This window comes from Anopheles stephensi, chromosome 3, assembly GCF_013141755.1.
Source record: "Anopheles stephensi strain Indian chromosome 3, UCI_ANSTEP_V1.0, whole genome shotgun sequence".
Classification (NCBI taxonomy): domain Eukaryota; kingdom Metazoa; phylum Arthropoda; class Insecta; order Diptera; family Culicidae; genus Anopheles; species Anopheles stephensi.
Genome location: NC_050203.1, coordinates 7,502,773 through 7,529,244, shown reverse-complemented (window position 1 = coordinate 7,529,244; position 26,472 = coordinate 7,502,773). Strand labels below are relative to the sequence as shown.

The 26,472-nt window shown below is 46.2% G+C and overlaps 2 protein-coding genes across 16 annotated transcripts in view; one reads left to right on the top strand and one right to left on the bottom strand.

Moving 5' to 3' along the window:
- Positions 1–624: 624 nt before the first annotated feature.
- Positions 625–26,472, top strand: part of LOC118510461 (AF4/FMR2 family member lilli) — a 197,286-nt gene continuing 171,438 nt past the window's right edge. For 10 of the 15 annotated variants that reach the window (XM_036052303.1, XM_036052311.1, XM_036052302.1 and 7 more), the window contains exons 1-2: positions 625–758; positions 2,895–3,402. The gene's annotated coding sequence lies outside the window, so the exon portion shown is untranslated. The remainder of the gene's footprint in view (positions 759–2,894; positions 3,403–26,472) is intronic. The other 5 variants (XM_036052299.1, XM_036052298.1, XM_036052297.1 and 2 more) reach the window with 1 other exon arrangement.
- Positions 11,726–16,576, bottom strand: LOC118510465 (PI-PLC X domain-containing protein 1). Its single transcript, XM_036052321.1, has 4 exons — positions 16,173–16,576; positions 15,556–16,020; positions 12,090–12,840; positions 11,726–12,012 (listed from the first exon to the last, which is right to left on the bottom strand). The coding sequence occupies exons 1-4, from the start codon at positions 16,297–16,299 to the stop codon at positions 11,751–11,753; spliced, it is 1,605 nt and encodes a 534-aa protein (XP_035908214.1). The 5' UTR covers positions 16,300–16,576; the 3' UTR covers positions 11,726–11,750.

The window sequence follows — 26,472 nt, the reverse complement described above, 5'->3', positions numbered from 1 at the left end:
TCAATGTTGTTCTCAATGCTGACTATTGAGTTTTGGATGAATTTAGAGGGCCGTTAATCGATCAGTATAACACTTAAAGAAGTAAGAACTCATTACGTGATACTATGAAATCCTTATCGTGATATTTGTTATTGGTGTAAATTTAAATGGAGCAATCTACCAATCTATAAGACTAGCGCGTTGGGTAAGTTGAAGCCATGGTAGTCAATAATGACTGGGCAAGGCCTCTTAAAGTCCAAGACCCAAACAAGATAAGGAATAAATTGTAACCGAACCATTTGAAATACTCTTAATCTGTTACAAACGCTCGATCGATAGATTGAATCTAACAATATCCCTTGACTTGCCACAAACCGTTTTCTCTAAGAGGTGAAAATTGAGGAAATGAATTTCCCTTCACTCTGAGTGCCTCATCCATTCACTCCAAACGAACGAACCAACCCGATTCGCTACTTCCAATGAGCACTCGGCAAACGCGTCCGAACCACTCATCGTAACACAAAGAGTGACCCCTTAAGACGGTATCGCGCAGACTCCCGGTTTGTGCATCCGTTCTAAGTAAAAACACACACGGCGCGCGCGAGAGCTAGAACGAGCGAAAACGGGCCGGAAGGAGCGTTTCGGATTAGTCAGATCTCTGCCTACCGTTGACCACGCCAGAGCTAAACCCGCATTCCCGCATTTCCAGCACTGCGTCCTAGCGTCGACTGTGTTGTGTGTCGGTCGATGCGTTACTGTCACGGTTCCCCATATTAAAGGTGTGTTTTCCGATGCATAAAGCTGTGTGCGCGTTTGTGTGTATGTGTGTTGGTGTTTTAGGAAGAGGGAGAAATCTTTAAGGGCAAACAACAACAAAAAATCGGCTACAAAATAAATTGCCTAGACACATGCCTGCCTAGTACCGTTGGGAGTAGCGTGATTTTTGGTTACGTGTGTCGCGCGATCCGGAAAGCCGTCAAGCCGTCGATGCCGTGATGCTCGAGCGACTGTGTTGATGGGAAAACACACCCCCTTTTGGAGAGGGGATAGGAAGGAAAAACGGGTGTGGAGAAGGGGTTTGTTAAAAGTGGAAATACGTGTGATTTGTTTGTGTTTTGACGTGTGTAACGTGTTCCGTCCTCGCACGTAAAGTGGGTAAACGTGCACTTGGCCGACGTTGTGAAAGGTTCAACATGCTGCTTGAAGCGAGATCCTTAAGTAAAAAGCAAAGGGCAGTGATGCTTCCAGCCCCCATTCGAGCAGATCCGTTTGATGCCCAACGACATCCCTTGTAACGCGCGGTAGCCACAATAATCTTGATTCTTTCCCCTCGTTGCCGTGTGTGCGTGTGTTTGTTTGTGTGTGTGTGTAACTGACGGGTAAACAATAGGGCCCAACAACGAAACGTCATCGACAGGGCGTTCCTTCCTCACTTCAGCATCACTTCAGTCCAATCAAAGCGCGCCCAAACAATGCGGTGGAAACATCTCCTGTTCGCTCCATAAAGACGAGAAGTTTTCCAGCGTTGATAACGGTGTGCGATAAAAAGTTGGGCTTCCTTCACGGAGACGGTGGACGACACAGGACGAAATGGCGGTCCCAGTGGTCTCCTTTCAACAAGGGTCTATCCATTCCGTGCAGTGTTTTGTATGTGTGTGAGTGTGTGTGTATGTGTTGGGGGGGAAATGGGACACCAGCTCTTGTGTCTACGAATTAAAATACAAATGGAGCCACTAGCGCAACATAAAATGTGCTAGCTTTATGATGTAAAATAAAACAAAAAAAAGAGCGAAAAACAAAGAAAATGAGAGAAGCATATAATTTAAAACGACTATCGCTAAATGCGGTTGGGGCACACTGGGCTAAAGCCACAGAAAGATAAGCGCCAGTGGGTTTGGCGAAACTGTCCTTCTGCCACGAAGCGCCATCGCTGTCGGAAGTGAAATGGACCGCTGGAATTTCACCATGCACCAGCATTGCTTCATCCCCCCCAAGATGAAGTTCCGGTTCCGGTCGGTACCGGTTCGCCCGGTGGAAAACCTATCACACTCATAATCAGTGCCCTTGGTAGGAATGGGGAAAGAGGGTGGGAAAAACTCCCCCTGCATGGCAATAGCGGAAAAAGTCATCGCTCTGTGTGGATCTAAAATAAAATACGTGATTGTTATTTCAGCCTGGTCAGCCTGGTTTGAGGACGGCAAAACGACCAAGCGTGCTGGGAGGAAAACAAAGCCCGAACCCAGCCAGACAGAGAAGCGAAAGTTTTTGTGCTGTGTCAGTGAGTTTGATAATTAAAAATTTCATCCTGCCCGCCGTTCCCGTACACGCCCGGAAACGAAATGGCATTTTCTCAATAGCTTACGGGAGTGCAATTTTCCGACCTACGTACCAGCTATCCCATTCGATCTGCAAATCGACCAAGAAAGCAACTCGAACGCTCAACGGTATCGATGCCGGCAGCGCTGTGGGATTCCGTAATAAAATACCTAGCTCTCGAATGGGAAAGATTTTCATTCGTTCCATCTCCTATAACTCACTCACAGGAAGAAGGAAGGATAAAAGGGGGAAAAAGGGGGTGCAAATTTAATGCTTCGTCCAGGCATCACCGTTTGGTGACAAAAAGAGAGCAGCAAAAACCAAATTCATTCTACTACAGTTTCTGGGAATGGTTGTTTGCTGGATTGCTAATAACGTGCCGGGGAAAATCCCATAAAAATACAAAACTCTTTCGTACGAGGGTGATTGGGTGTTGGGAGCCAAAAAAAAAAAGTCCCCGTAATTTAAAGCGATATTCCAGGAATCGAAATTGATCTAGAGAAAAACAAGTGTGTGTGAGTGTGTGAAAAGTGTTGTTCTGCAAGGCTAATGATTTGAATGCATTTTCTATTGGTGCGCTTTTCTTCTCCTTTTTATAGTTCGTGTCCGTGTGATCGTAACGTGTTAGTATGTGGTGTTGGAAAAAAAATAGTGAAAAGTGAAGCAAAGAAAAACTGTGTCGCTTAAAGTGGAAATTCGACCAAAAAAGTGAGCACACTATCGAATACCGGTGTGAAAAAATTAAAATCCAACCCTAGCAAGCAACAGGATAAGTGAAGAGCAATCGGAAAGGAAAAAAGGTGATCATTTCCTCCCTTTTGTTTGTGTGCGTGTGCCCACCGTGCCTCAAAGGGGCTAACAATAATTCATTTATTACCGACCAAATCCAAAATCGTGTCCCTTGCGTGAATCGTGCAATAACAAAAAGGGAAAGGAAAATCCGCACCGTACGCAGACGAGAAGTGGAATTTTTCCACCCGTTCCACTCCGGAAGGACACCGTCAAATTGAAGGTTGCGCATTATATTTTTCCTTTAATTGGATTAAACCACCCGCACACCCGGCACACCCGGGAAATTCGGAAACGTCCGGAAACGAAACGCATCAGGTGAGCTGAACGAGGGATGATGATGCACTGCCTTATTATTATTATCATTTAAAATGCCCGCGCTTTTTCTTCACTGTGATATACATTTTCCAATTCCGGGTGAAAAACTCCGTAACCCATAACCTTCATGTTTGCGTGACGGGCCAAATTGACGGGCATGACTAATGAGAGCAATCAGTCGGTGGGGAAGCATTCGGGGACTAGCTAGACGATCGTCTGGTAAAGCCGTCCCGTGCCGAGGCAATGGTTAGTCGTAATTAAATTCTTAAAAGTTCATTCGTGATCTATGTGTTGGAATTGCCACCCCGCAAAAATCTCGCTACTCAATCGAGATGGCCAATGTTTCGCTCTCGACCCACCATGCGGATTGTTTGTGCTCTAAAAGACAAACTTTCGTACCTGTTCTTTGCTCGGGGTGGTTCTAAACTCTGTGCAGAGAAAATTTAAGCAGTCTAATTAGATCACCGCGTCCCAATTAAGGCAGATTCTCTACTAAAGCAGATCAGCAAAACAGGAAAGTTTTTCCGCCAATTCGATTCTCCTTCTCGAACTCCAACCACCCTTTAGTAAGTTCGCTAAGCAAGCATTTTCCAAATTATCGTCAATTTAGTAAGCGTTATAATCCGCATCCGTACCCGGGCGGCATTAAACTGGATCCGGCGTTATTATGTCACTCGGTGCGCATCAATCTTGTCTTGTCAAAGGAAAACAGCTCCAGCTGGTGTACGAAGGCCCGGTTCGCATAAATACCCATCTACGTCAGACACACACGCGCGCAGATATCCAGGCATCATAAGATCCATAATTATATTCGCATTCGACGACCAACACCACGTGTGTGCCGGCGTGGTTTCGTACAACTTTTTGTCGTGTTGTGTACCGGAAAAACAGCCCCCCCCTTGTAGTACACTTTAATGTATTCCTCATCAACAACTCGGCGTGTGCATTAGGGATGATAATGCTTTTGGTGGCCCCTTTGCCCAGTGGCAAAGTAGCAAACAGCCGTCAAGAATGAACAACAGCCCGGCAGGATTTATGATGCTTTGATGGGTTGAAGATGCGTGCGTGTGTGTGTTTCGTCCTGAAAGGCCTCCTTTGCTCAAGAAGTAAACGAACCTGGGCTAGCAGCAATCCTTACGCTCTTTAGGAGCTGTTTAGTGGGGGCCAGGAGTTGAATTGAAGTAGTGTGCCGTTACGGTCTAGTTGCTCATAAAATGCGCAAATGGCAAACAAAGCGACGTGTCGCGGAACACAATCCCTGCCCTTTTTTTCGTTTCTCGCTGCCACTCTAGACGCTAGACTACTGTTGTGTCGTTGGAAGGAACAAAAGTTGCCTCCAAGAAGCCGTTACCCGAAAAAGTCGGCCAGCTGTTTAACAAACTAACTGGCAGTTTGGCTTTAAGCAAGAAAAGCCACAAGATATGTTCCGCGAAATGGTGAGTTTTGGTCTTGGCATGGACGCTCGAGGGCGAAACCCATAACAGCCCAGCATGTTCAGCACGAAGAAGTTTCACGCAGAGCAGAGAATAGCTGGTAGTGGACCGCGTGCATAATACAGAAAGGATACCCTGGTACCGGGATGCCGAAAAAACGCGACCCTGGAGGACGAAAAACTCTCTCATAAGTGAACAAAAGGGGCCGTTGATTTTTGATTACAGCCTTTCTTTCTATTTTTCGGTGCCCCGTCTGCCTCGAGGGCGTCAATGAAGGGAGTGGTCAAGTTATGTTGTGATCTGGCCCCTAGCATGGAAAGTAAATCCATCATTTTCCATTACAAGACAAACGATAACAATGTTTAGCGATGCTGCCAAGAGTAGATAGGGGCCTCAGAGTTGGAGCATGTCCCTCCTCTCATTTGTTTCATTGTTTGTTGGGAGCAAAAGGGATTCATAAATTGTACAGCCTCGGTGGCCTTTTGAAAGCAATTCATACCCGAGATGAATAACCTATAGAAAAGCGATTGTAGCTGTACCACGAAATAGGAAATCGCTTCAAGGACTTACCGCCCCGAAGTCCCACCCCGAATTGAGGATCGCTTGATGTGGAAAGCCGTTGACAACTGGTTAACCCCAGCACGTGGTAGCTCATCTTCATCACAACAACCAGAAACATCTAGTCGTCCTGGCACCCGATACCGGGAGAGGATGGCGTGATGAATAAATGAATGCCGAACGAAGCGCTGCGATGTCGTTGGTGTGAAGGTTTGAATTTAATTTACAAAAGCACCCAACGAGAACACACAACAACAGCAACTGCTGATAATCATTTCGGAGCAATGAGGAATCCCGAGTGTCTCCTCGGGTAGGCCAACAAGTATCGGAGGCTTCTCTCCATAGGCCTCACCAAGCTTATCTGATGGTGTTTTGCATGCAATTTCCCACGAAAAACCGCCCGCGTTTCATGTTATCGTCAGTTTACGTTAGATTGGTTACCGCCACACTCTACTCAGGTAGAGGGAAAGGCAGCTCGACACAAGCAACTGGTTAAGCTGAGGGCTGGTTGTTTTCTTTCGACAAAACAAAACTGTCATCTGTTGATGATTACGCACAATTTTGGAGCCTTCTTTTGAGAAGAGTTCTTGGGAAAATGTGTGTTCCAGGGATAACATCGTCCGGCTAGGAAGGGTTGGATCTTTTGAAGATATATTTGTGTATCTCTTTAATGGAAATTGAAGTTGATCATGGTTAAGATATGATGTTGGGGAACGCTTCAAAGAGGCAACTTTAGGAGCTGCTTCAATTCTCTACAATTCTGAGACCTCAAACCTCTGTTTCTTTGAGTTCTATTTGATGTAAATATCACATCACTCCCAAACATTCCTGGCATTAAGTGCTTACGTCAGCCAATCAACTGTGGTCAAGGAAAATCGACCAGCCCTTAAAGCACAAATGCGTTCAAACGACTCACACTCCTGTTAATCAGCACGTCGACCATGACGCTAATAAAGCGAGGTCTCTTTCGAGGGTTGTCCAGAATGTCACGGTTGACTATCCCAACTCCAGCACCAATAATGTCCACTTCACATTAGACATCACCACCACTCCATGGATACACCTATTACTCAACGTGCCACGGTGGGGCGAGGGATTTGAATAAGTGATAACGCTAATTGATACATGGCGCAAATTAGGATTTAATTCAACGAGTATCTAGTGTCACCGCTTACCGGCATGGCTTAGGACATGGAGTGATGTCCAACCGGGACCGAACAATTAAGGCCAGACACTCGGTTCCGCTTCGTTTTTTTTTTGTTCTGTGTGTGTCGCTTATCGTCGTAGTGCGGGGAGATATGTCAGGCAGTCATCGGTGTGGTTAGCCAAAGAGTGGTGTGCGATTCAATGCACTTACCGCGCGATAAAACCCCCGACACACGCCCAACTATGTGATGGATGACGGCACTCACCGGCAAGGAATGTCTGGACCATCCGTGTCCAGAGCTGTTATAAATGCACCATCCCGAACAATTATGAAATGACCCATCAAAGAGCTGGATTATTGGCGACCGTACAGTGGAACTCCTCCTCTGGACGCTAGAATAGTGTCCTGCCATTATATAGCTCTCAATAAAGAAAATATGTTACTGTGACGAGAACGGAAGTGACATTTGCTAGCCTGTGCATGACGCCAGGAAACGAGGTTCGCTTGGTCGGTGCCTTGCGTTGTGGTATTTGCGCATTGGGGACAGCAATGGGCGCGTTCTGATGATGAGGAGTAATGGACTAGAGAGGAACGAGCCGAACCCGCTTCAACAACAGATTAAACGATGATTAATTATCGTATGGCTTCGGAATCCGGCAATTCGAATGATTATGGGCAACTCCGAATGCTACATTGAACGATGAATTGTGTGCCCCAGGATCTGTGGACGAACGCTCGGTATGTTTTTGTGTCCCCGAGCACGGTACGGTATATCATCATGATTTGTGTACCTTCGTGGTGAACCGCAATTGTCGTTTGATTTGTGCTTTTTTTCTCTACAAAAACCCCGTCATACTAATACGATTCCAAAGCCTGCTGTATTCTGGGCACGTACTAATGTGGAGTAGTACGACACCGAACATCCTGCCCAGGAGGGATCGACTGGTACCGTGCCACACTGCTCTAAAACACGTATAAACAGCCTAAACAATCAACCGGAGGGCAGGTTTTGGGTACTGGCCGACTACCTTGCCCAACTGACCTTTACGCGGGACGGTTTTGGGACGTGATGTTTTGGGACCCGACCTGTATTCGACTCACCCCCATATGCTTTAAATAATGTTTTTCCACCGATCAGAACGGACTAATGTTTTTCAAATTTACTGTCCCGAAACAACCACTCTAAGCCTCACCGCAGAATGTGCTCCATAAAATGGCCATTAGCAGGAGTTTAGCACACTCTAGCGGTTGTGGGTGGAGTGCCTGGAGTGCCTGTCGCCCAATTTATCCGCTAAGCTTGATTAATAAGCTATGAAATACGATCGTGCACGGTTTAAGGGAGATTATCGCAAAAGCGAGCGAGCTAATTCTAAAGCTCAGCTCCGGTCGCCCTACTCGCCGTACCTGCCGAAAAGTACATGAATATTAATGTATTATCGTACATGCACAACCCCGGCCGACGCCTGATACCTCGTTTGCCAGGGCACGTGACCGGGGAGACACCATTAAACGGTGATAAAAATAATCAAATCCCTGCTTTATCCCGAGCACCATACATCAAGGATTACCGACGCGGCTTTTGCTTTGAGGTGAAAACAAATAAAAAGCCTTAAAAAGTTTCTCTCAACATAAAGAGCCATGTTGAGGTAGAAGCTTTTACGGTAACGAAGAATTCCACAACGCATCCTAAAGTATATGCGCAAGTTTACCACCACGAACATACCATGCACAGGTATGTCCGGCCGTGGTTACAAATATTTGCCCTAAATCCATTACCCCCTGGAGGACCCAATCCACCCAACCCAAATGCGTTTCGGACAGGAACGGGGCGGTATTCAAATGTCCTGATTCTGGACGGTGTGTGATATTTACGTGAGAACATGAACCTTGTACCACCCGATGGAAGTGACCTTGTCGCGCAGGAAGTGCCTATTTTCAGCCACCAATCCCTATGGCCTTTCCTAGTCAGGCACACATTCGCCGGATTGGGAAATTCCTGCCATTAGGGCACGCATCGAACCTCCGCTACCGCTTCGACTGGATGTGTGCAATCAAATGTGCATCGGTGCAGTTTGTAGTGCCACATAACCAGAGCCCTATTGCACACACGATACGTGACTTTCACGGGGAACCACAGAGCCACCGGCTGTAGAATTTCCGGTACACATACGTCCTTCAAAGCGTTTCAATGGGTGGGAACTACATTTTCGCGCTTACAACCAGTGGCTCTGCTATTTTAGGGCAAAAGGTTCGGTGAAATGCTTTCAAGCCATTGCTTTCCAGCTCAAGATAAATGCAGCGCTATTTGCTGTGTGTGCCACCGTGGAAAGCGTGGGTTGCATTAGAGAGCGGGCAACAAAGAATTCGAGCAGTCGATTTATTATTTGCACTTTCGCTAGACGTACACGGTTGCCTGCTTACAAGAGCGGTTCCGACTAATGACTATTTTTGAAGAACCTTCAGCTGGATTTAGCCTTTCGTGCCGAAGCAGCTTTTAAAGGGTGAAAGCTTGTATAAATAGCTTGGAAAAGTCTTTACATATTCTATTAGGGCAATGAGTTGGGAAAAAAAAGATTTTTGCATCTAGGTTTTCCAGCTTTGGAGGGAAAATATGGAATAAAAACTCAGCTTTACTGGTACCCTCCTTCTAGCTGAAGAACTAATCGAGCAGTGCTGCCAACTTGCTGTTCATCTTATTGTCAAGCATTCTAGTAGTGAAATTTCTACATACCGATAGAATCCTACTGCTACCAAGTTAGAATTTAATGAATTGTAGTCAGAATCTCGTTGGGGCGGTCCGGTGGCCGTGGCGATAACGGCGCCGGACTTCATACGCCAGGATCCGGGGTTCAAATCCCATCCAAACCGCCTCCCCGTACACAGGGCTGACTACTTTGCTACGGGTCAAATCAAGTTACAGAAAGCCAGAAATGGTGGCAGGCTGAGACCTCTCGAGGTTGTAGTGCCATGGAAGAAGAAGAACTAGACAGAATCTCACCTCATTAAATGTTACTGACAGGTCGAAGCCGACGATACATAATTTCCAGATGACATCAATAAATGCTTAGCGAGAAACTGTGACTTCCAAGTCGTTCTTTCTACGCTTGAAAAATCTTGCTTAAGCGGTTTTCCCTTAGAATTTAAGATTTTTCAAAGCCTAATATCTTCGAGTAAATTTCAGACCATCAAGTTCACCATATTAAAGAAAATTAATGATAGAATGCTTTGAATTCTTAGAGTAATAGTAGTTTTAACCAATACGATTTGAGTGATACTGGAACTTGAAGTTCCATAAAATCTTGGTGTCTGTTATCTCAAATTCCCCATTCCCTCTCGTCCATTCTCTCGTTCAAAAATATTGATTCCGACCGAAATTGAACCAAACGAGCCATTACAGGCCTGACACAACCATCAACCAGCTCGCAATACTCCCTCGCGAATTCATTCGATCAAATCAAATCAGCTCCAAAAATTAAAGAAAACTCGTCCATTCCTTTTTGGGTGAAAATATTCCTCCACCATTACCGATACACCGATCCGACTTATGTCACTGACGCCTCTGCACCGCCATCACAACCATCCATCATGGCCATGGTTTGTGCTGAGCTGAAGCTTTTCCTGCCAATCATCACACCATGAGCGCCACAGATTGAAAATCGAATTTCGCTACCTTTTATATTAAACACAAAAACCGACCCTCTGCCAGCTAACGAATGCTGCTAGGCCACGCCAACACACACACACACCCAAAGCGAAGAACCTTTTTTCTCCATTTTCGGGTGAACGAAGCGAACGAAAGCTTGACGTGTGGTAATTTTGCAACGCTTTCATATTTCCATCCCTTAGGGAACCGAGGGAGCGGTGTAGCGTAACGAGAAAAATGCGCCACGAAGATTTACGTTACTGCAAAGCAAAATTCATGGCACACCAACACCAACCCAGCTTCATCCGCCGTGCGAGGATACCGTTCTAGCTTTCTGCTCCGGTATCCTTTTAATGATGGCCCTGATAAAACGGTACGGCAAACACCTTCAAAAAGGGGCCGAGTTCTTTCGGAGTCGTAGCCGGGGTCAATCAAGAAACGGTGCCCAGTCCGTCCGGGTCGATGAAGCCGAAATGTCGACAACCGGTCGGGCAGGACCCCGAAACACCCGAAAACCCTTCTGAGCCTCAAATATCTCCCAACGGCTTCAAATTCGAGATGAATGAGCATTTGGGGGTTCGGTTGGGGTTTGCTTAATTTAACCATTTTATTCTTTATGAGCTTGGTCGAGCAAAATGAAATTGATTTCCTTTCATGCTCATGAAAACCACATTTCATAGGATCTTTTTTTCCCCAGGTTATCGGTTAGCCAGAAAAGAAGGGATTTGGCAAAACTAACGCGTATAAAGGCATCACGGTAGCGCTATGTTAACTAACTGTAAGATGAAAGTCTCAGAGCACAGCAACAATCCCTTGCGAAAGGCCACCACGAAGAAATGGTGCAGCGCTATCATCGTTAAATATTAACGAGCTGAACGGTGGCCAAACTCGTAAAACATTGACTCGACTTCGAGACGTTTGGCCGAACCGAACCCTTCCACAAGAGACATAATCAATCCAGGGAATGTCTTTTTGGTTGTAAAGGAGAACCGACTTCAAAAAGCTGGGAAAGAGAGTACATCATCGAACTCCGTTCGCCGGCTTTATGATCAATTTAACAAGGGATTTGGAAAACGGCGCGAATGTTTGGAGTTCCACCGAAATGTACATTATCGTTTCGATAAGCTCATTAATTCGGATCCATTAATTCCGACCATCCAGCATCGGGACGTGTAATTGCACCCCCCGGTAACGACTGCTCCTAAAGGGGAACTAGTCAAATAAAGCTGATGACGCGTCGGTTTGCTCATAAAGAAGAAATAAAATCTTTCCACGGCCAAATGTGTACAGCTTCTCCCAATTCCGAGTCGACGACAGCCGTGTAACCGGTGGTTTGATTTTTCATGTTCGCCACCGGAAAACTACATCCAACTACAGCTAGGCTGTCGCCATCTCCAGAGCTCGCGTAATCGGACAGTTTATCGATTTTCCTCTGGCTGCTATTTTAAGCCCCTCAATTAGCGATTAATTAGCAATGATTGCGTTGCTTTCGTTGGGTTGGTTCTGGTCAAACACATCTAATGAGTTTCCGACGGACGGTGATGCGTTGCGGACCGAATGCTAGCTTCTAGTAAGGGAGTTTTATTGAACCGTTTGGAACGCGCTTTAGATTCCAGTAGATGGCCGCCTCGACGATGCTGGTACCGCGCACAAAGTCCACTGCGACCACGTTTGCCGTTGGGCCGAGATCTTCAAAGTACCACTTGGTCACGAACCGGTTGACCGAGTCGGCCATCTTGCGCAGACCACCGTACCGGTCCGTAATGACACCCCAGGGATCGGGCGTTAGTTCGGCCATATCGGCCACTGGGCGGTATGAGTATTCCCGGCTGGAAAGAGAGAGAGATAGAGCGAGAGAATGATGAATTCCGAGGACTCTTTTGGAGCTCGGTAACATCGCACTTACAATCCACGGGGATGGTGCACCTTGAACAGGTAGTCCTTCAGATCGTTCACCTTCTGCACGTTGCCCCAGCGCTGTTGGACTGAGCGCCACACCACGTGCGAGAACGACCGGAAGGCAAACTCATGATCGTACGCTAGCACGACCGTTTTCCCACCGGCCCATATGTCGCCCAGCGTTCCATCCCACCCGATGCTCGGATTGGCCATCACCTCACCCAAAGAACTCTGCAAAAAGTTTATCAGCTTCGTGTGGATGTTGTACTCTTTGCCAAATCCGACCGGGAACTCTTGCACATCGACCACGATGATCTCTCGCGTTTCCCGCGCGTATCGCTTGATCTGCTCGAGTATGTCGCTTAGCGGATGGAGCCGCGATATCCCATGGTTGGCCCAGAACGGTGATGGGCTGTTTTTGTAGTATCCGACCCGTAGATCGATGTACCGGATGCCCTGCAGCAGCTGGGCGTACACATCGTCATCCTGCGTTAGCGCGTACTTGGTGATGATCGTTTCCTGATGCTGAGGATCGAAACCGGCCTTGTAGGAGGCGGAATCATGCGTACCGGGGATGAACAGCTCTCGCATGCGGAATGCACTCAGATGTGGTTGTAGCTCCTGCATCCAGCGCGGGTGCAGCTTCATGCAGTGGGCCGACAGGACGGTCCCGTTCGGACGGACGAAGTACGCGTAGTAACCGTAGCAGCTGGTGTTTGTGTTGACGCCGTTCATGAGATCGTAATTAAATTTGATACCTGCGGGACAGAGCGTAAAAGGGCACGGTGAAGTTTGGATGGGCGAGTTTTTGGCTGTGACGCCTGTGCTGCCTGGGCGGTCGTGAGAATTTTGATGTCACAAGTAGGACGGTTCGGTCGGGGGAGGACGCATGTGGTCTAATTGCAGTCTCATTAACATTTCTTCCCGTGACTCTACTCGACGTTTGCCGCGTTCGAGGTACTCGGGTGGAGTGGAAGTAAATGAAGCGTTTTGCGAATGTTTGAGTCATGCTAGCCGGCATCGTAACACCGGTCGGCCGTACGGCGTGTGTTATTATTGTGTTAGCGGCAAGTTCTCGAATGGGAAAGGGCCAACCGGTTTGCTAGACGCCGATTTGCACAGAGGTGACTCATTTGTAAAAGGTGTTTGCGAGAGGAGTGTTTTACGATTTGTTAGGCCATTTTATAACACTATTGTTTGGATTGGTGAGTGTTTTTACTGTTCTTTAAACAAACTGTTCTTCCTTTTTCTTATCATTATGGACTTTGGGATCTGCGGGACTCGAAAGCTGTGACATTCCAAGTGTACGTTGGTTGGCTTCGTCCATTAGAATTCATCTAGAGAATTGTTAGGAGGAAGATTCTTCCTAATAGGAGAAACCGGAAAATCAAGAGAGTTGTCTTAAGGATTAAGGGTTGACTTAATACTCAAATTTACTAAGTTCTAAAAAAGTGTCATGTCCATTCTTCGACTAAGATATTACGAGATCTCCCACGTACGATCGTTTATCACAGTCACAGTATTATCTTGTATCTTGACTAGATCAACAATTGGTTACTCCAAAGAGAGGTCTCCCTACTAAACAACGTGAGTTATTAGATTTCAAGTTCCAGATTACTAAAATTATTCAGAATCGTTGTTATGCTGACTCAACTGAAGGGGTAGATCTCAGATTTTCACGTAAACGTCTCATTGTCTGTCTATAATTGGTTGCTCAGGAGGACATTGATGTACGAGCGATTCTAGACAAAGAAAACTGTTCTATACCTCGTTAGACGTCTTTGTCATGTTTCATGTTTGCTGTGGTTGGCCATTTTCCATGCTAGGCTGCTTGTTGTCTTCTCTTTGCCATTATGTGTAGAATCAGCAATCTTTAATTCTTGAATCATGCACCTAGACTGGTTTAAAATTAAAGAATCTTTTCAACCTAAATATCCGATCGTGTTCCTAAGAAATGCATCGGCCAAGATAACATAAAATTAAGGAAAGCAAATTTCCTCATACAAATTTAAGGCTAACGATATGAAAATCACCCCAGCACGAAGGATTAAAGCCTTCTAATGGCGCAAAATCTTACACATTTTAGCAACAGACAGAAAACGACAACCATAAAATACACAATTTACGCTAATGAGAGCGAAATTAGGCGCACGTGTTTGAAGACGCTGATGACGCTGTCACCAAGGGCCAGGTGTAAAAACTCCTCCAGCAACAAAGACCCATTCAGCGGAACACCGGCAGGTGGAATGTCTATCTAGATATAGTCATATTAACCTCTTTTTTCTTGTTTCTCCACCCTAATGCGATAAGAAAATGGAATTGTTTGAATCGGTCTGGAATGTCGCTCCATATGAGGGTGTTGTGTGTGGAAGCGTTCCTTTGTCGGTGCGTAAATGCTGTATCGAACGACAACGGTATCAGATGATCACCATTTTCCACCAACAGTGTGCCAATTTGGTCGATTCGAAGGACTCTACACCCGACAGGAAACGACTGAAACCCGACCACCTTCTAATGACAACCCGGTTCGAACCTTCGTGCGATGGGCACAACCCAACTGTTGCCTCGGCTTCCGGTACGTGACAATCGTATCAAACCGCACGCTTACGCTACGTATGGTTTTAGTGCCATCGATCGATGTTGCCAAACCGTTTAAATGGAAATGCAAAGTTGGTTGGTGGGAGTTGTTAGTTCGACGACCATTTTCCCCATGGCTAGAGTGTTCCAAGGGGTCGTCCCCTGGAGCAGGGATAATACTGATAATCTAAGTTTCCTCATTTGCCACCCGGCGTACTAGCGATTCAGCAGATCGAACTACGGTGCATTTGCAGCGGATTCGATTAATGCCACTAAACAGAACCGATTAGAAATGCTATCAGAGTAGTGTATCGTTGGCCTCTGGTGTGTGTGTTTTGGCACGTTTTTGTTGTCCTACTCTATTAAGCTCCGTTTGGAATGGGCAATTTAAGTAGAATTTCACCACCAATCACTGTCCGCTTTCGTTTGCTTATAAATCGTTGCCGACTGAATTCGGATCAGCATCCTGAAAGCGATTTGCGGCGGTGTCTTACCACACATTTCTGCTCGCAAAGCAGTATAACCACAACAAAAGGGGAATCGGAACGTGAAAGACTGCCCATCATCATGGTCTTGGTATGACCCGCATAGAATTATGTCAAAAGCAGTGGTCACCACCGCACGATAAACTGCGTGTTGCGTCCGTCTTGCCCTGGCACGTGTTACGCTTGGGAAACCCTTTCGCACACACACAGCGGGCGTCGCTTATCGCATCCAAACACGCTTAGAAAGGTTTCTCTAAGATTAAGTCGGCCAGCTTCGACAAAACAATGTCCAGGAGGATTTCTACCGATTACAAAACACGACCAGTATGCTTTGAACTTACAGGCTACTCAACCAATTCACTCGCTGAAGCAATAATTTATCTCCCGGAATATCTTCTCCCAAATGCTTACCGGTCTTCGTCCACCCGTTGGTGTAGATCGGTTGAAGTGAAAATAGCACTTCCTTCTTTCGGTAGCCAGATTCGTCCCGGAAGTCATACACCCAACCGAGCTCCATCTCCGTGTATTCGTAGGCGTTTGTTGTGGACACGCTATTTTCGGTGGTGGACCCCGCATCGGTGGTCACTTCCGGTGAGCTGAGGGCGATGCTCGCTGCGTCATCACCCAACATCATCATCGAGACGCTGCCCGAATCGCCCACAGTGACGTCTGTCGACGGGGTGCTGGTCGACCCGGCACTCGTGTCGCCCGTGTAGTAGTAGTAGCGCGGCTCGAACGCTTCCACCGGGTACTGTTCGGCCAGCAGTATGTAATTGGATAGATCGTCGAAATTGCGCCACGCCAGCTCGAGGGTGCGCGTTCGCGCGTTCACCGTAATGTACAGATCATCCATTTCCGGCCTGTACACACGATCACCTGCGAGAAGCAGAACGCGTGTGAGAGAGTTGAGGGGGTTGTGTTTTTTGGATGCTGAGGAAAAGGGCTAGACATTTGATTGACAATTTTCGGATCGCACCAGCTGCGTCATCTTTGTGTCTGTCTGGTGTGTCGCAAACTTCACTCCGTACCTGATGCTTGCTGGGCGAGCCCTCGCGCAGTGGCCGCTTGTAGCAACACTAGCAATCCCAACAACAGCGCCGCGGTAACCCTGACCACATGGCTTCTGTTGTTGTTGATACGCACCGTGCACGACATTTTGTTTTGCTTTTCTTTCGTGTCAAGGGAATTAGTTTACACTGTGTGTAAAACACTGGGCACTGCGGTCACTAATGGGCACTAGTGGGCACTTGCTTTGCACTTTGTGTTGTGTTGGGGGCTATCTTCCAAACGCGCGAACGAGGCAAACTCCGAGCCACGAACGAAGCCCGGCGAGGGTTCGTTTCACTCGTGCGACAGTCACTTCGGAACTGAGCCGTCCAACAGCCGTCAACAGACTGCTTGACTGGCTTGGCGGCTTTGCGGTTGTGTATGCTGCGCGAGCTATCACTGCACAGCGGAATGCACCATGTGCTCGACCCGCTTCGCCTTTGTGTCTCATCTCGTATTCTGTTTGACGGTCACTCTATCTCACTCTCTCTCTCGCGAACCAGTGTGTTACTGGTGGACTGGTGGATCACCGTCAGAACCGCGACGCAACGGGTTTAATGTCATTTAAAGCGATTGACTCTGATTCGTTGATGCGTTACGAGGCTTCCTATCCGAAAGGGGAGGAAGTTCACCCGGCCAAATATGTCGCAAACCGATAATCGAGTTGAATGCACGGCTAGTGCACGGTACGGATTTGCACCCCCTTTTTCGGAACCATTAGCACATTTCCATCGCGAGAGTGAGAGAGAGAAAGAGAGAGGGTAGGTGCGATCTCAGCTGATTTTATGCCCATATGTGGCTTGGAGGAAGCGCTTTGCTATTTGCTGACCTTCTGGTGGGCTTTCCAGCAGGGCCTACCGGTTCTCTAATTGCATTACTACCGTGTCTGGGTTTTATCATATCGAACTTTGGCGCCATTCTCATGCTCACGGTTCTTTTTCCCTCTGTTCTGTATGACGCCGAGTAAACTCATTAAATTTTGAATATTTACACAACCCGATTAGAAGGATTTCCCAGCGTTGCTGGTTCCAACCATTCACTCCCGACGCCTATATCGACGACTCAGACAGACGCAATGACGTCGGTGATAGTTTTACACACTTTCACTCTTTCCGTTTTTTTCTCGCCTTTCTTTCTTTCTCCCACATTGTACCATGTCCCCGGCAATCGCCGTTCTTCATCGCTGCGTTGCGTTTGCGGTCGTTCGCGTGCCGGTTTTTGCGCTTATCGCACAGTAACTTCACTTTGGCGGGTCCGCGAAACGGGCGAGATTTATTGACAACGGTAGCGAAGCGCTTGCCCCACCGCTGGACTTGCCTTTTTGCTGGACACTGGTCTGATGCGAAACAGTTCTATTGTGCGGACGAAAGGTGGAAGAAAGGAAGGTGTAGGGATGGGCTGGTGGTGCGGATCATGTGACATTTATCATTAATATGCGCGACAACTTTCATCTCTTCTCGTCTTCATCGTGACCGCAGCATCGCAATCAGCGCGGCATATCGGTAGCGCCGGTATCTGTGAGAATAATGGGAATGAATTCTTGCGTGAAATGGACAAAATTGAAGGGATGAGCATAAATTGTGTACCATTTATATTTACGTTAAATAGTAGTGGGGTTAGTCTTCAATGCCAACTACAAAACATCGGACGATACTGGACCGAAAATCTAGGATTTCTTGACCGAATGAACCCCTAGCTGGATAATCAGTCTATACAGCGGAGGAACTATCTATTAGGGAACAGATATAGATTTTTTTGACTTATTTTTTATTTATTCATTATTAACAACAGACTGTCCAAAACGCTTAACAATGTTACTTTAATACTAACATAAAGAAAAAGCTTGGAAATAGAAAGCACGAACACAGGAATGAAAAGTTTATGACGGGACATGACAGTCAAACAGATGCTGAGAGTTGCTAATTACCACTTATGCTCTAAGAAAAGGGTTATTTTAGCCAAAACGCGAAAGCCTGATAGGAATATGCAGAGGAGGTCTTACTCTTAAAAAAATCATTTTCTAGTCATTTAGGACAGCACCTACTCCGTAAATCCCACAGTTAGAAACACGTATCGTTTAAATAGAGCATTCGTATCTTTTCCACCACGCCGCCTCATAATCAAGTAATTTCTTATCGAATCGAACACAACCGATGGTTTGCTTGACGCTCGCGAAACATCGGAAAGGAGAAAGGATTTTCGTTTGATATGTCCCCCGTTGCTTCCAACGGCTTTTCCCGTACCTCCCGATTTTCTTGAGGTTCGAAGCAAAACATGAAGGTCAACACATAACGACCACACCTCAGCCCTCAGTCACAGCGGCCACGGCCGTCAGATTAAATTAACACAGCGCGCGAAGCCCGTTCCTAAGGTGACAAGGGCGAACTTTCTTTACCGCCATACGAACACACACACACACACTCGTGATCGTGTACTTGAACACGGTCCACACAACAACCACCGGCACCCGTGTGGCTTTCTGCGGTGCGACATATTGAATATCCTTCGAGCAATCATATCGTACCAATGGCCGCGTTTAACTTTCTCCCAAGCGGCGGAGACTGCGTGGGGAGGGATCATAATTAATATTTGCCTTCATTAAGACGCATTCAAGACTGGCAAAGGAGAAAATCCGCAAACCGTTTTGCAAACACACGATGAACTCTTAATGAACTTTGTTGGCAACACACGATGCTCAAACGTCGGTTTGAATGCGAGCAGACAAAAGTGGCGTCACCGGGGGGTTGGGGCAGTTAATCACTATTGATCACTCTAACCAGCATCGAAAAATGCGGAATCTCTGTACACAGTTTTGTGGGCAAGAAGGTGGCTGTAGCCTTCAGCCGGAGGCTGGAATTCCTGGAACGGAGAGAAAATCCTTCCGTAGTAATTTCTCTCCCCCCACAGTGGAAGTTCACCAAACCCAATAGCGCCAAGTGTGTAATCTCTCGTAGATCAATAAACAAAAACCTCGCTCGCCGCGGGCAAAACTTCCTAAGACACGCAATCAAAACTTTTCCCTCCAAACAAACGGTAAACAAAAGCTTCTTGCTCTCTCTCTCTCTCTTTCTGCTTTGTAGCAGCCAAAACTTATCACATTATCATTTCAGCAGCGCTTTGGAAAATGGGAAAATGGGCGTTTGCGACAATAGTGGAGGCTAATAATCGAAGCACAACATGCAGCGTGGCCAATATTGTGGGCCCACCAAGTTGCTTCGCTCTTTTGATGCTTTACACGATTTGCAAAACTTCGATATGAATAATATATGAGCACGAAGCGGTGAGTGTTGTGTCGCTTTTGATTGAAATCTGGTAGCCCTGGTGCCGGAGGACTCGGTGAATACGCACCGGAAGATGGCAGGATGGAAATCCTAGAAACCAGGTTTTGGCGTGGCACGTGCATTAGCTCCAAAGCCAGTCAGTTTGATCTCGGTACGAACAAAACATTGGGCCGCAACCGAAGGCGGCGGACGGTAAAACAAAGTATCCGTCCGACACTCCGGGTTGGCCAAAAAGGCGGCCCTGTGCTGTTGATTGCGTTCGTCTCCTACGCGTGTTTGCATAAATCAGTTCACCATAAACCTTTGCCCGCCGGAGATGGGACTCGGCCTCGTTTCGGGTGTAGGGTTACCAGGGGGAACTCGGCAATCTCGGCGTGATCGAACACAGCGTGCGCCTCGTACCCATTGAATACATTAACTCTGATTCAACATGTTTTGCTTGTTTTTGTTTTGTGATTCGTTTTTGTTTTTCCTAGGAGAAGGATGTAACTTGCACTTATCCTCTTGTTTGTTGGTTATTTTCGGCGGTGCGGGTTCTACTTGTCGACTGTCAGCCAGTAGAGTGCTTGGCAGGACTCACATTTGCCCAGCGCCGGAAGCTTTTCCGGTATTACGTGTCATGAATTCTGGTAAACACGAGGTACCGAAAGCGGGGGAAAAATGAATTGTTGTGAGGCATACAAACAAAAAAGGAGAAGTAAATAGTTAGGTACATTAATACATATATCGTTCAAGCGGTTGAACCTTGTGACGGCACGATGATGGATTGTTCTTGCTGAGCCTCCCACTTTAAGGACTACGGACGACAAATGCGACAAAAAGACCGAAAGCATCAAATCACAGAACGAAAAGAAAATGTTAAAAAAAAAATCAACAATTTATCATTTAAATTGCATATCGTTTGTGTAAGCTGATTGTAGCTTGCATTATTCAGGCGAGCAATCAATGAACTACGCCGTCAAAAAACGTACAACTTCATTTTCACGCCACCTGTTCACCCAGTGACCTATCGCGTCATCGTCGCCACTGGATTGAAATTTGAACAGTCTACCGGTTCGGTGTCACGCTGAACTGACACTTTAAAAGGTCGACTTTTTCCAACTTTTACACAACTCAAACACAATCTCCACGCTGCCACCCCTTTTGAACCACGCCACGCGCCAAGTGAACCCGCGCTCGGTCTGCCCGTCTGCCTGTCTGTATCAATTCTCGGAAACATTTCAAATCAAGCTGTTGAATTATTAATCCTACTTGCTACGGACAGCGCCGCACCGGAGCTCGGTGCTAGGTTTCTGGAGGCTGGCGATGGTGGTTATCACACCGGAAGAAAGACGCCGCACGGGCTTTTTTCCTACCAGCCTCGGTACGGATTGCGAGCTCCAGCTCGAGCTCGGCAGATTCTCAATTCTGGCGAGGGTGAAAGCGACCAGGAAGGTAAAGCTTCTAACCGAAGCTCGCGGATGTATACATTTTACCGCACACACACACAGACTGACAAAGACCCCGTGGCCGTGGGGTTCTTTCACATTTCACATTCAAAGGATGCGCGAGGACGCGCGCTCGCCTGAATGGTGCACTTCAAGTTCGTTTGCTGCATTTCATGCTTGCATTACTTACCTCAACGGAAACTATGTACCGGCAGCGAGCCACTCGAGACATCCATCGAGTTGATGTATCTGTAGCAGTGCAGGCGGGAAAATGGATTCCCATATTTCCATCCCGAGCTGATGTATCTGCACGCTCGCTCGGGGTGAGGTTCGTTCGCAGCTTGTGGCAGCGTGCTACAGCTCCGCGCGCGTAGCTCACAACCGGTTGAATTACTGTGCTCGGTGAATGGGTTATTAAGATGCAACTGTGTGTCTAAGATGCGCCAACGTTGGCTGTCTGATTGATGACAGTATTCTTGAGATTGAGCTGCTACATGCAAGATTAATCAACAAGTTTACGGTTGGATGGGAGACAGCATGGTTTCTGCTGTACAGCTTTCCCTGTATCACAGTTATTGGGTGATGAATGGATCACCCTTATACTGGGGGAAAGTTGTGAATGGTGCTAATTTATTCTAACCTAACATGGTTCCCGTTCAGCTCCATGGCATGAGAAAGGCTTAGGAGATATCCGTATTTGTACTGCTCCAAATTAATACACCCAATCTATGTCTATTTAACGAAATTGTGATTGATCTGAGGTGATATCACGCTAGGATTATGAACAATGCAGGTGAGAATTCGGAAAATGTCAAAGTTTAATTTTCGAGCCTGAATGTATGCAACATATTGTCACCTTAAGAAATGAAATGATACTTTGCATACTTTAAGGCGCAAGCTCTAATGAGTGCAAAAGAATTACATCTTAGTAAAGGCAATTTCTTTAATTAAATTATGATCAATTTTGTGTGGAATTTATTTGATTACCAAGGACAGGTATGTAGTTCTGATGAAAGCCTCTGATCAACAATGTCTTTTGACCAAGGTATATGGATATAGAAGGTAGAGTTGTTTAGAACAAATTGACATTTCTCGACCTGACATAACAGTTCCGTGGTGATCGAGAGGAAGGGTATTGAGAGGAGTGTCGGAGGAGACGCCGGTGGTGGTATCGCTTGCGATTTTTTTACGAAAAAAGCAAACAAATATCGTCAATCTTCTGTGGAACAACATTTGATATGCGAAGATAACTCATAAATTAGCGAAATTGCTCAAGGGACTGAGAATCGAGGCTGTTTGTTCATGTTTGTAGCCCCATACCATAGGTTTTTGTAAACAAACTCTGACATAACTCGACTTAAATGGCGCCCTGTCAAATCGATAAAAATTCACCTTCTAAATACATACACCTTGCTTTTGACATAGATTTAATGACGCAGTAGAATAACATACTGTATGGCGTTATGGGGAAGAAACCATTGAGCTGCAACTATTTATCATAGTTTCAAAACTAACTTCTATACCTTAAACCGGATAGCTATTGTATCTGCATTAAAATCTTACAAACTGTAGTAAAACATACTCGAACTCTCTCACTCTGAAAAACTATTATCTAACTTATTGTCCAACTTATTAGCAACCTTACAGACTTTACGCTTCTTCACTTGCTGTCGGAAATCAAAACTTCTTATCTAGACTACCTCATCCAGAGACTAATGGGCTAATGGGACTACCAGTCCAGAGTATCTTCATGGACTTTGGATTATCAGCTGAATTAATTAACACTCTTCTACTATCGTGCACTATCCCCTTTTAGGCTCGTTTCATCAAATTACACTATAGCGAGAGAGAGAGAGAGAGAGAGAGAGAGAGAGAGAGAGATACATAGAGCGTACGATCTAATGTATGTAACTACAAGAAAACGTGTGAGAAAGATATCGTGTTAAGATTAAAACTTTTGTGTTGCTCCCATCCCTACAGTTACTTACTTATAACGTCAACAACTATCACACATCAACGTCTACATGGCCGGCCGGTGATAAGCTTCCGCCTCCCAACAGCAAAAAACCCGCTTCCCTCCTGAACGAATCCCATTAGCGGACGGGCAATCCAATCGTCGGCATCAAGCCGAGCAGTTCCATTATCAACTCACCCACCAGCTTTTCCAGCTGACACCCCACGACATAAGGACATTCAACGAGAATCGGATTGTTTAAGTTTCCGAGCTTTCTGGCTTCAATCACTGAGCACTCTCGCTCGCTTATTACTTCGTCCTGTTTTTTTTGGGGGTCGGGGAGAGGAGTGCTTGGAATTGAATTTATGAAGCACAAGCGCACCCTCAACCGAGGCACAGCACAATGATCCTTGTACACTTCCAATATCCGCCGGCGGGCTCTCGGTGCCGAAGTCATAAAATTGAGAGATATCAAAACAGATTGAATTTCTTTCGGCGTAAATACACATCGTTTCGCTCCGAGGCGGTGGCGTGATTGGGGCAGGATGGAGCGAACTGTGGACACGGTATGTCTCGGATTGTGATATCTGCGTCGAAGGGATAACGCCCGCTCCCCCACCTCGTCACGCCGCACGGAAGTACGGAAGAAACTTTTGAAAGCTAAACCGTTCCTTCAGTTTGCTTCTTTCACTCGCTCTGTCCGCTTGATATGATTTTTTTTTTGCTTTTGTTCGCTGTTCCTTCCGCATGCTTCCGGACAAACTTCTGCGGATGGGAGAGGGTGTTTTTTTGTGAGTGTGTGTGTGTCTCGATCCAGAGATTCCGGTACAACGGAGGGTTCATCGCATCGGATTGCGACCCCGATTCGGTGTCTCTCGTTCGTCACCAGCTTTGTGATGTGCTGCTAAACCAGCAGATTGAAATATGATGAACAGCCAGTGGAAAGGAAAATGATGCTTCGCAAACGCTTGTTCACAAGCATGAACTTGGAAAATAAAACACACACACTCTTGAGCGAAAATCTCCATACACGTAAAGGATAGAGAAAAGGATGCGATTTGGTTCGGGTTTTTCTTTCCTTCGTTCGCACGCTTTCTTTTTGTCACAACATCGAAGGGTTGTGCAACCTCGTCACGCCGAGTTCTTTGTCGTGGTGAGCCGAGAATGGAAGAAAATTGCCGGGAAAACGATCGAAACTTTCCGGCCACATCGTTTGGACGCTCGGGGCGCGCGCGCGCGTTCAACCAGAGCCTCGCACTGTCGGCTTTAACGTCCGTTAGGGGTTGCTTACCGGGATACCGGCTGATGGATGGGTGGATGGATGGGTGGGCGGAACATTTTTATCCCATTACCAACCATCCGTGGTATCAAGGGTTGAGTTTCTGCAGCATGCGCCTTTTCTTTTCGCTAATGGTGAAACACTCGCTCGCAATGTCAACGCGGTTGCTCGGCATAGTTTAATGGTGGTGGTACCGAGCAGTGCCTGTGCTGTGTACAGCAAATAACTACTTACCCGTTCTAATGGATCGTGAACACTCGTGGGTCCGGTGTGCCGAAATGCAGGCCTTCTTCCGGCTTTTTACCACACAAACCCGCACAGCCGGTCTTTAACGGAACGGCAAGGTTCTTTGTTTGGCCATGATTGAGCATCACAAATCGCTTGGTGGGACTCGTGGCAAAAAGCTTGCCCGAACCCCATGAACCCTTTTACTCCGTTCGTCGTAAAGATGACGCATGAGATGTTTTGATTTTCTTTTTTCTCACAAGTAAACCCCCGACTGATTCGCTTTTTTACCAGCATTCCCTGGTGAGGTTAATTTTTTCGCATCGCATCTCGTTTGTTCATTTACTCAACCGAAACAGTCTTTCGGGGAGGAACTTTTTTTTGCTTCGCTCTAGCTCTAAGGACTCTAGGGAGAGGGTTTTTTCATCTCTTGTACAGTAAATTCCAACAAATGCGAGCTACGGCACCGTGCCGTACGAGCATTAAGTTTTTGCACCCCTTTTAATCGCTGTCACACAGCGATGATAGGGGGAAGCTTGCACTTAGATAAACATGACACGTTCTGTAAGGAAGCGTATGTTCCCTACTTTATGTGAAAGAGAGAGAACGAAGGTTCTTTTTGGGATAGATAGAACCCATCTCTATTTATATACGCACATACCCATACTGACATACTCGTTACTTAACATATTGCTCGTTTGTCCCTTGATGGCTGAAGTTTACTTCGAGTCGAGTTTTTCGCTTGCGGTTTTGTGTGCCCTCCAGAGACATGATAGGATGGTTTGTTGCATTTGGTGGAACTAATTAACTTTGTGATCTTGTCACAATATAAAATAAAATGTTTCATATTTTGATAACCATCCTTATCAGGAATTTTTTATGTAAAAATTAAACTCATCAAAATTTTAAAGTTTAAATGAGTGAACAACTTATCGGTAGTCAAGTTAAAACTCTTCCTGGATCTCGAGCTAGAACTTCTTCTTCTACCTTGGCTCTACAATTTCAAAAGACCTTGGCCTGTCATTTCTGGCTACCTGTGACTTGATTTTACCTGCAACTGCACACTAGGCAACGGTCTTCACACGGAAGGACCAGGGTTCAAATAAACGCCCGGCCCGCCTCCCCGTACGTAGGGCTGACTACTTTGCTACGGGTAAAATTAAGTCACAGAAAGCGAGAAATGGCAGGCCGAGACCTCTCGAGGTTCTAGTGCCACGGAAGAAGAAGAGAAGCACACTGAATTCTACGTACGGCGATGCGGTCTCGATGGGATTTGATCCTCGGTCCTGCCGTGTGACCGACCCCAGGAGCTAGAACTCACAGGGATTTTCAACTTATAGCGCTTATTATAGATTGGTCTATCAGATTATTGGGCCTACATTTGTTATTTGTACAATATTTGATTGTTTTTCCTAATATGTTGATGGAGTGCATTAAATATTCAGTTCCAGAAGACTAGACTGATTGCACTAAGTATATTTTAAGTGTTTTAAGAATGCTGGAGAGTCAATGGAACAACAATTACAAATCCTTCTACAAAGTGAGGCTCAGTATTCCTTCTTCCGTTGGATAGCGTCTTCAAGACATTCAATAAGAAGCAGCCATCTCCGCAGAATTCGTTACTGCTTCTAAACATTCCAACTTTATGCAAAATAGTCTAAGCTAATTAATTGGAATCTCGCGAACGTCGCTAGGACTCGGGAATGCCATCCTTAACAAACGCCCCTCGGAACGGACGTCCGTTGCCAATGCCAATTTTATTGTCCAGAATTCATCCTGGTGGCTATGCTTGCTCTTTTCTCGATAATACAGGGTTTCCGAGAAGAACTAACGATGTGCGAGCCATTTCTGGGCAAAGGCTAGGTTGAAGTAAACAACTGCCAGGTAGAACTGGCGATCTGTTGCCCTTTCTGGACTATGGCCAAGTTGAACTAGACACAGGCTAGGTTGAAGTGGACGATGGCCAGGTTGAACTGAAATGTCAAATTAGAAACAATTGCTGAAGCGTTCGCAAACGGTTGGGGTAACGCTTGATTTTAAAAAATATTTAAAAAATGACCGGTAAAAACCATATTATTTGTAATAATTTTTTTAAAGGATATTAATAGAAGAGAA

Excerpts from the sequence above, each read along its gene's own strand:
- LOC118510465 (XM_036052321.1), bottom strand. The coding sequence starts at position 16,299 with ATGTCGTGCACGGTGCGTATCAACAACAACAGAAGCCATGTGGTCAGG. Across the intron at positions 12,841-15,555 it reads CAACGGGTGGACGAAGACCG|GTATCAAATTTAATTACGAT; the intron begins GTAAGCATTTGG and ends TCTGTCCCGCAG. Across the intron at positions 12,013-12,089 it reads GTGCACCATCCCCGTGGATT|CCGGGAATACTCATACCGCC; the intron begins GTAAGTGCGATG and ends CTCTCTTTCCAG.